The sequence below is a fragment of the Phocoena phocoena genome, chromosome 2 (genome assembly GCF_963924675.1).
Source record: "Phocoena phocoena chromosome 2, mPhoPho1.1, whole genome shotgun sequence".
In the NCBI taxonomy this organism is placed as follows: Eukaryota; Metazoa; Chordata; class Mammalia; order Artiodactyla; family Phocoenidae; genus Phocoena; species Phocoena phocoena.
In genome coordinates, this window is record NC_089220.1 from 174,783,888 (window position 1) to 174,794,832 (window position 10,945).

General features: G+C 43.6%; 1 protein-coding gene across 1 annotated transcript in view; it reads right to left on the bottom strand.

Annotated features, from left to right (window-relative positions):
• Positions 1 to 10,377, bottom strand: part of ZEB1 (zinc finger E-box binding homeobox 1) — a 189,358-nt gene extending 178,981 nt beyond the window's left edge. Inside the window, exon 1 of the mRNA XM_065870861.1 lies at positions 10,314 to 10,377. Coding sequence (XP_065726933.1) covers positions 10,314 to 10,371 — 58 coding nt within the window. The 5' untranslated portion in view covers positions 10,372 to 10,377. The remainder of the gene's footprint in view (positions 1 to 10,313) is intronic.
• Between the last annotated feature and the right edge of the window lie 568 nt (positions 10,378 to 10,945).

Below are 10,945 nucleotides of genomic sequence, written 5' to 3' on the forward strand. Positions count from 1 at the left end.
TTGCACACTTAACAGAGTACAGGACAGTGTAAACATTTTACATGCACTGGGAAACCAAAGAATTCATGTGACACACTTTATTGTGATATTCATTTTATTGTGGTGGTCTGGAACCAAACTCCAAGGTCTGCCTGTAGGAAGCCCATTGTAGATGAAGACAGAAACCAATTCCATCACACAATCGAAGACTACTCAGCAACACAGAAAGAATGAACAACACGATGAAAGATGAACAACACGTTATGCTGAGCAAAAGAACACAGACAGCACATACTGTGTGATTCTCTTTATATGAAACCCTAAAGCAGTAAATCTCACCTTCAGGGATCAAAACCAGATCAGTGGTTGCTTGGGCAGAGGCAGGGAGGATTGACTGAGATGAGGTACAAGCAGGAAACGTTCTGTATCTTGACTGTGGTGGTGGTTACACTGGTAGCCACAGGTGTGTCAACACTCACCAAAATGTTACATGCATACTAGTGTATACATACAGCCTTCCTCAAGCTAAAAAACATACACTAATAGCTATAAGATGAAGCTTCAGTGTAGAATGCAAATTATACCTCAATAAAGTTTATTAACACACACACAAAACACGGTAGCGTTTTAACTTTTGTCTTAGGATTGCCTTGATCCATAAGCACAAGAACATACTATGTTTTAGGAAGAAATACAACTGTCTTCTTCAATATATTCCAAACTAAATGAATGAAACCATGAAAAGTTGTGGATGCCACGTTCATTAAGCTACTCAATTTTTTTCATCTTTTTTGGAGTATAATTGCTTTACAATGTTGTGTTAGTTTCTGCTGTAAACAAAGTAAATCAGCTATACGTATACATATATCCCCTTATCCCCTCCCTCTTGAGCCTCCCTCTAACCCTCCCTTTCTATCCTCCCCAGGTCAAGGTTCTTTGTTTTATGCAATTGAATAATACTGGGACGTTACCCTTGAAGTTCAGGTCAATATTATACATTAAGTAATATGGTGAGGTCTCTCTCAATATAATGCTCTTTAAAAAAGAGTTCAAGGCCGCCTTCCTCAAGCTGAAAAATATATACTAATAGCTATAAGATGAAGCCTCAGTGTATATTACTATTCTATTACTGATCTAACAGACAGCCTTGTTCTTAAGGCCAGAACAACTAAGCAATGTTTAAGGTCAAAGCTATAGAAGCAATGAATAAATTTTATAACAACATCCTTTTAGATGGTAGTTATGTCAGTCAAAGTTAATTGTGGACAAGAGAATAAGGAATTAAGTGTCAGTTGATGCAAGATGCATTTAAAACAAACATAATCTAATAATATAAATAAAACTTTAAACAAACATTTACTGAATGCTTAAAACTGTGCTAAGTGCAGTGCTTCATAAACTCTAAGGTTACCATCCCCGTATTACATATGGGAGAGTTCAAGCATACGGAGACTAAGTAACTTGGCCAAGGTGACTCATCTAGTAAATTATAGGATCAACCCAAACCCTTAACCGCTACGTTTGCTCCCCTTCAGAAAGAAACACTATATTCAAAAAGTGAACTCCAGATTCACCAGAGACCTAAATATGAAAGGTAAAACTACAAAACTATTAGAAGAAAATCTAAGAAAATATCTTTGCAATTCATGGATTAGGAAGGACTTCTTACTAACCACAAAGTCAAAACTTTGACAGATGTAAATATATTAAAATTAGGGATTTCCATACCATAGGCAAAGTCAACAGGTGATTGGGATTACTATCTCAAATACACAAGGAATTCTAGGAAATCAACAAGTAGAAACCGAGCCAAAAAGGAGGGCAAAGAGTATGAATAAGCCAGACATGGAAAGGGAAACTCAGATGGCTAGCAAGGATATGAAGAAATAATCAACCTCGCGAGTAAACAAGAAAATACATATTAAAGCAACTACAATATTCTATTTAACAACTGTCAAAATAGCCAAATGCAGATGTTGTACAATACCAAAAGCTGACAAAAATGTGAGAAAATAGGAATTTTTATGTTAACACTGGTGAAGGTAAACAGTGGTGTCGCCGTTTTAGAAATAATCTGGCAGAATTTAGCGATATGAAATACGTGACTAACCTATAACTCAGCAATACTATGCCTGCATGTATGTCCCCTAAGAAACTCTTCCACAGCCATTAGCAACATGTAAAAAGATGCTTTTTACAGAATTATTTGTACCCAAGAGTTGGAGTCAACCTAGGCATCCATCATTAGGGGAACTGATGAGTAATTGACAAGTGCTGACACACACCATGAAATACTGCACAGCTGGAAGCAATGCACTAGATGTACTTACAGGGACATGAACAGATCAGATCTCAAACAACACGGGGTGGCGAAAGTAAAATATACAGCAAAATATCGGGCATACAGATGCAAAACACACAAAGAACTAGATAATTTTACAAGGAAACAGACATAGCCAAAGACATATATAAAACACACTAGATTGGGTGGAAATGAAGGTTGGGAAGGACAGGGTGGGACAGGGTGAATGGGAGTTGAGGCAGGGAATGAAGAGGGAAAGTTACAATCCAAATAATGGGAGCATATGCCTCTAAGCAGACCAAACCTACTCTCTGCACCCGAAGTGGTATCGGCACATTAACTGTTAAATTTGATGAATTTATGGGAATAGATTAGAAATCCATTTTTATGAGATGATTGAGTATTCTACACAATGCATTTGGTTTTTACTTTGACAAACTGGAAAATTCGCAGCTTCTACTTCTTCATTGTTATCATCATAGATAAAACGGTCTAATAACGGAACACCGAGCTACCGGCCTGAGAAGCTGTAACCTGGTCCAAGCAAACTAGTAACAGGAACTTGGCAAAGTCCTTTTACCTCTTTGAATCTGTTTGCTTATCTGAAAAAAATGGATTTGGATGATTGTCCCGAATCCCTCCAGCTCCACAATTTTTATTTTCTTAATTTTTATTCATATGAAATTATTTTCTCTCTGCTCCAACTATTCCCTCCCCTGCAATCAAAAATAAATAAATAAAAGAGTATCAAAAGAGATTTAGAAAAGTGATGTAGCAATAGGAAGGAATAGCAACTTAGTTTTTTAGGGTAGAAAGGAGAAAACATTAGAGATACAGTGATGTTCAGAGAGCCTTGGCAAGTACCTAAGTCAGAGTGACGTTAACTTGAGCCCAGGTTCAGACACTCTATTCCGTTAAGGATTTTACTACCCACTATTCCACGCGTCACCTCTGCCCCTTCTCAAAACACACGTTATAGTCTCGCATGGAGTTTCTACTTGAAGGCCCTAAATTTCAGCTTACCTGTATCAATTTTCAGATTAAAAATGATGATTCCCTAAAAGTCCCTTCCATATTAAAAATGTAAGATTCCAAGAGAATGATGAATTTTTTAATCAACAAACTGGTCACCCTGAGCATTTAATAAAAAACCAAGCATTCAATTAGATCTGTGGATTAAATGGATATAAAGACATTAAAAATAAGGGAAATGAGACTATATTGTGGCTTGGTGACCATGAATAGTAACTGAGGTATCTAAAAATTAGTGGTGTCACATTTTATAAAAAGAAAATTGATATCACAATATTTAAAATATCTCAAAAAAGCTGGAATTAGAGTATACCTAAAATCTTGAAACTGGAACATTTTAAAAGAGAAAAGAGATGTCTTGCAATATTTTTAGAATACAATAATAAACATGAGAAACTGACATCATTCCCCTATTTATCTTCATTCACACTGAAGTTTAAATATGGATGGGGAAGGGGAGGGGGAAGGGGAGGGGGAATTAAGAGGTCACGAAACATCTGTTCCTAATAATTCCAGCACAGATGCAGTTGTTGCAGCAAAAGCAAGGATGAAGGTCCTCCAGGCTGCCCTGCTATGAGGTCTTCCACCAACAGCTACAGTGCAGATCCCAAACCCTGCACATCAAGTCCCAGGAATACACAGAGTTGGCTGTAGGAGAAAAATGTATGTGTACATGGACAATTAACTGCATTCCCTATGTCTCCAGAGCACCTGTATTAAATAACAAGGAAACATCTGATGAAATAAACGAGAGGAAAACAACTTCTTAGAGAATGAAAAATAAGAATCTAATAAAACGTTTCATAGCTTGGACTTGAATTCCACTTTTTTGGCTGTTCCTTCTAGAATCTTTGGATTTATCTACACCTAAATGATATACTCCAAAATACGTTTTAACAAAATTAATGAAGTGAGTTGTAAACATTAAATTTTTTTCTCTGAACACAATCCACAGGCAAACTTTACTCATTAGAGAGCACCGTGCTATTTAAGTATGTTGCCATACTTCCAAGAAACTCCGTTTCAGGTTAACAAGCAGTATAACCCATCCCATCACGTGCACGGCATACTGAAAAACTGTATTTGGTAAAATCCATGTCCTAAGAATGCTTCCTTTGCAGATACAATTCTTCAAACGCCGTCCCATAGAGATGTCTGTCAAAGGGTACAAACTTTCAATTATAACACGAATAAACTCTGGGGAACTGACGCACAGCACGAGGACACTAGTTAACAGAACTGTATGCTACACGTGAACGCTGCTATGAGAGTAGTTTTAATGTTCTCACCATGGCGACAAGAGTGTAATTACGTGAGGTGAAGGGTGTGTTAACTAACCTTATCGTGGCAAACGTGCAATATATACATGTATCAAATCATCACACCGTACACCTTCAACTTACACAATGTTGTACGCCTATTACATCTCAATAAAGCTGGAAAAACTTAGAAAAAAAGCCACTGTCCCATCCAAAGGAAAGATTATTTCCTATAGCAATGCTTGTATAACAGATCACATTTAATTTTAACCAGGGTTGCTACAGAACTTTTCCTACTATGTGTATATCCATTTATTTTCTACTTTTAATATAACTAGTTTAGCTAGTTATAGGCACAACATACAGCCTTTTAAAAAGTATTTAAAAATACATTTTATTATATGTCGTAATCAGGGTATCTTTCTAACTTAAAATATTTTACTTCTCTTTCAACGATGAACTTTTGTTTTATTTAGCTTATAGCTCTATTAGAGATGAACATACATTTCCCCATAAATTAGTGATCATACTGCAAGGATTAAGAAACCTTTTTCAGTCCTAAATACTATTTCTACCATTTCACCAAGTCCTCTAACCTCTCAGGGCACTTCGCACACCAATGTGTATCTTCTTCTAACATCTGCATGACTTTTCTTCTCCTCCATTGCAATTCACTACAGGTAGTTAAGAGTAGCTAACAATATAATTCCACGATATTGCATCTGTGTTTACATCTGTCTCTAATCACATGCTTAGAAGTGATTTATACAGGGGAAAGCAAAAAAGGAGGAAAAAAACCACAACTATGAGACAATTAAGTTGTTATTTTAAATGTATCATTCCCAACTTGATATAACTTTCTCACCACAGGCTTCAAAGTTACTGAAATTGCAAACATAGGGTACGGCATTTCAAAAACACTGGATATAAGAAAGAAAAAACAGTACTAACCAAATATTTCATATGCTTTTATACTAGGATCATTTTAACAAGTGATTGGTACTTTCAATTTATAAGATAGTTTAAGTTTTGCTCCATGCTACAACTGTGTATGTCATGGCTTTGTGGTAAAGTTGCTCAGTTCATAAAAAAATAAGTTGATAGTAACCAAACTTATTCACTGCTGAACCCTAGGAATTAGAAAACCACACTCAAGAACTGTGTCAGGAAATGTAAAACTATATTTACACACACACACAAACACACAAACACACACACACACTCTCTCTCGAAGAAGAAGAACTATGACACCCTAAAATGAGAAATTCACACAGGCTTACCTGATAATTCACATAATTTCTACTTATTTCAAGATAAAGAGTATTACTGTTGCATTATGGTACTGGTGTTGGTGCATTTACAGAAATACCATTAAAAAATATTTAGGTAAAAATACCTAAAAAAATTAGGAAAGTAAATACTTCTAACATTTGACCTAATGAAAGGCTTCTAAAAGTTTACAGTAACATTAACATAATTATATAGACACAGGCCAAAAAGACATAACTAAATACATTAAATCTCATGGAATATAAGTTACAATACCAATTTATATTTGTTGTAAAGAATTCTTTGAAAACAAGCATACAATAATTAGTAAACTACAGAGACTCTTAAATGCATTTAAAACTTCAAAACAAATTTACATTCCTTAATTTAGAATTGGTAAATTTAAAATTTATACACTACCTGGTTCTGAATCTTAATCAGAAGCGGGAGGAAAAGATAAAAATCGCTAACATCTGAGCGACCGCTGTTAAATACCTTCTTCAGTAGTTGTCCACCAACCCATGTATAGTTTTAAGTCTATGTAAGTTATGAAAAAATAATTACACAATATCACCAATTATTTTCAAATTTTCTTACCGTATCCAACCATTTACATTTTTTAATGTCTAAAAATATATATTTCCAGGGATCTTACCATGAATGAAAAAGGAGATTAAAAAATATAGTAAGAATGCAAAATAAATACAGACCGATCATTACATATTCTTCTCTAAACCTAACAACATAAAACAAAACTTTCTTTAAAACAGCAGTAATACAACTGGTCTACAGCAAGACTAAATTGACAGCAATCTCAGCTGCAAGATTTAAGAAGACCAAATTTATACAACTGTTCAAGCTAAAACAATCCTACTTCTTTCCAGTCCTAGCAGACTAGAAAATGCGTTTGCCTAACTTACCCAGGGCTAGTTTTAAATAAGGGTAAGACCCGGAATTATACTGAAGGTCCCTATCAAAGCAGAGGTCCCAAATCAACAGCAGATAGACAGATTTATGGTATACTACACCAATAACAATTTTTGTTAGCATCCTCTACTGGTGGTTTCCAAAGACAGCAAGTAGAAATGCAAATGACAGAAGATATGTACCTGCCAGTCCATCTAGAGTGAATTAATCAGTATGTAGTCATTAGCAGCTAGAGTACATTTCTCAAATACATAAATAAATAAATAAGTAACCACAAAGAGTAGAAGTGGAGAATGAGAAGGCAGATTTTAAAAATACAGCAAACAAAGCATTACATTATAAACGGTAAAAAAAAAAAAAAAAATCAATTTAAGCCACTAACATCATCACCATAGAGTTACTACATAAGGTTTCAGGCTTTGGCCAAACCTTGCTCAACTGTTTTACCCCTGTCAAGTTACATTACTTGATGCTCCCCTTAACATCCTACTCTGCAGATATATTCCAGAAAGGAAATTAAAATGTTTTACTGAAGGCTTAGCAGAAAATCTGCATGCCTTATTTTAAAATGAACAAAAAATTATTTACATATAAATTACAGTATAAAGTATCTCTATGACCACCTCCCACTGTATACATCATTTATTCCTTCATTAAAAAGATTTAAGAGTTAACATTTTCCAAGCGATTCTCTCCAATAAACAACTGCAACTTAAATATGACTGCGTTGCTAAGAAATCTTAACCAGCACCTATCCTGAGGTTTCACAACACAATGACATACAACTTCATTTTTAATTTGCAAATCATGAGGCTTAATCAAATAGCGTGGCTGTAATAATCAGCAATGGATGAAATGCATCTGAGAACAAAAAGAAATACAAGGACAGAGCCAACACTGATGAAAATGGAAGATACCTGTAGTAGCACAGTGCTATCTGAAACACCTTTTGTTTTCTGAGAGTGATGCACACTGCAGACGAGACATTTTGTGCTAAACAGCCCCAAATCTGTTTCTCTAATAGTAAACACAAAGGAAAAACACTGACAGCAAGCGCGGTAAATAAATCGCTCCCTTGAGAATGAAAGCAGCAGACTGGAGGGGCTGACACGCGCAGGGGAAAACTAAACACCATCTTTTTCTACCTGCGCAAGTTGCCATTTGCTGCAGCCGTCCAGCAGCTCTCTTTCCTGCTGATTTCAAGTACCTTTCGGGATCGCTTTTTCCCCCTAAGTCAGCTGTTGATATGCCTTATGGGTGTAATATTCGTATCACAGGATCTTTAGGAGGAAAATCCATCCTTTCCTGCTCAGGTAAACATGTTTACAGCAGCTGCACAGACGCTGGGTGGTTCAGACTCACATGTCACACACATGTCGTCAGCAACAAGAAAAGCCCCTTTCTCTGGCGACGAACATTTTAAATAAGGTAAAACGCGAACAGCCCTTTCCAAACCAACTTACCTTTCATAAAGCCACAGCAGCAACAGCTCGATATAGCACACACACTATTTGACGCTAAAACAGGAAATTAAAATTGCAATAGCCTGTGCTCCGCTGCGGCCGTAACAAGTCATCTCTCCACAATGAGGACGCCCAGTATTAGTTATCGATCATAACTAACGGAGGTCTTTAAAATACAAACGTGTATTTGGATAACTAACACCGTTCATGAAAGCGGTGATTCTAATGTCGACTCGAATATATTAAAATTACGTTTACGATTGGAAGGAAACATCTTGGAACCGCCTAAAACCTTCGTATCTGCTTCGAGACAGGAAATCCCACACAAAATCTGAAATTGCCAGGAAAGGTTACAAAACCTCGCGTTTCGCATCCCAGAGGGGAGGGAGAAAGGGGGCCCAGGCGTGGGGGTGGGGCGAGCGCCGGGTAGTTCTGACTTAAACCCGCATTTCCTCATTTTCTGGCGGACACGGCGATCCCATTTCAGGCGCCTTTATTTCCCGACTCTCAGAAACTCGTTTTAAAAATAACGCAGGAACCCACACGAGCCCCTCGGTCCGCTAGGTCCGTGCAATTCCTTATATAGACTCGGCCTCAGCCGGCGGCAGGGCCGTTGCCGCCCATTATTCTCCAAACAGGTACCGGGCGGGCGGGGGCCGCGCTCCAGCCTCGGCCCTGTCGCCGCAGGAACTGTCCAGACAATACCCACCAGCAGACGTTCGCTGCCGAGCGGTGGGCGGGCGAGCGGGCACAGCGGCGCCCGAGATAAGCAGACATGCAGTCAACTTCCACCGTCTCTCCCAACTGCAAAAGGCGACTGTGCAAACCACCACCACATGTTCGGGGCTCGCGCTCGCTCTCTCGTCATTATTGTTATTTTTCTAAACTCTCACGCCAGGCAGGGCGGGTGTGCGTCCCCGGCGCAACGGCACTCATCAGTAAACACCGCGGCCCGCAGCGCAGGCAGCGGCGCCCCGCGTCCGTCGGTCCGGCCGCCCCTCCCCCACCCTCCTTCCACCCGAGACCCGGAGCGCCGTCCAAGCTCCGTTCGCCGGCTTCACGCCCCGCGCGTCCGGCCCAGGTAACAACTTCCCCAAACCGAAAGAGCACAAGGGAGGCGCACGCTCGGCACCCCATCCCGGCGCGGAGGAGGCGTCCTCCCGGGCGGGGACCTGTCTGCGGTGCTTCCCGGTCCCGAGACCAGGTAACAACTCCGCAAACCCGCCGGCCCCCGCGGCTCCCGCGGCCGCAGCTCTGCGCCCGCCCCGCTCGCCCGCGCCCCCGCCGGCTCCCCGCGGGACGCGGACCGCGCTCGGGGCGCGGCGGCGGCCGCGGGAGAGGAAAGGCGCTTAGGCACCCGCGCCCCGCGCCGCGAAGCCCCGTCCCGCGCCGAGCGCGCCTCGCCGTCCGGTCCCAACTTTACCGCCGCCGGCCCGGCCCGTCCGCGCGCTCCGCGCCGCCCGCGCACACGCGCGCACGGACGACACGCAGCCCGCGGCCGCCGCGTCCCGCCGCCGCCCGCCCGGCCGAGCCGCGGGGCCCGAGCGCCGGCGCCGGCGGGGCTGAGGCGCGCGGAAGCCACTCTACACAGGCAGCGCCGGGCACAAGTTAGTTCCTCGGCTCCGGGGCCTCGGCGCCGCGGGGACGAAACGCCGAGGGCGCCGAGGAGGAGGGGAGGGGGGCGCCGAGGGGCACAAGAGTGGGGAAAAGTGCGGAAAGAAGCAACAGCCGCTCCCCCGGAGCCCAGAAAAGTGGACGCCGCGTCCCGGCCGCCCGCCTGCGCCGGGGATGCGGCCGCGGCGGCGGCTAACGGTCCAGCGAGGCGGCAGGGGCGGCGGGAGCCGCTAGGCGGAGAGACCAGGTAAGAGACATAACGGTTCAGGGAGAGCGGGCGGCCGCGGCGCGGCTCCCGAGGCGGCGGCCCGGAGGGGGGCAGAGAGCACTACTTTCTACTTTCCCACTCCACTTGGCCCGTCCCTACCCGGCCGCCCCCAGCCCGGCTCGCCCCCCTCGCCCCCGGGGGCGCCCCAGCCGCCCGGCTCCCCCTGACTCCGCCGCTCCCCGGTCCGCTCCGCCACTCACCGTTATTGCGCCGCGGGTTCGCCTGCTTTCTGCGCTTACACCTGGGGCCATCCGCCATGATCCTCTCGCTTGTGTCTAAATGCTCGAGTCACCTCCTCCCCCTCCCTCCCTCCCCCTTCCCCCCCGCCCCTCCGCCTCCACCCCTCCCCCCTCCCCACCGCACCTGGTTTACGACACTCGCGGCTTTACGACATCACCTTCCTTACACCTAGAGCCGCTCGCTCTACGGCCGGAACCTTGTTGCTAGGGAGAGGACGGTTTGCGGCCGCTGGGGGAGCGGCCGAGTTTGCATTGAGGGGCGAGGGAGAAGTTTCCCCCAGGTGTCGCGGGTTGGGGGCGGGGGCGATGGGGATCGGTGCGGACGTGGTCCGAAGGGCGACTGGCCGTCGGAGTGAGAAAGGTAAAGTAGGAGGATCTGAACCGGCCACACCCGCCGCGGCCGCCAGGGGCACGATCGGGTCTGGCTGATTCTCCCCGGGATCCGGTGTCCTCGGAGCTGCCCCCGGAGTGGCCGGAGCGACCTGTCCTCCCTCCTTCTCACGGGGGGCTCACGCACCCCGGGCCCCCCGGGGACGCCCCGGGATCGGGGGCAGGCAGGTCCGGGGAGCGGAGAGGGGCTAGTTCGGGACATG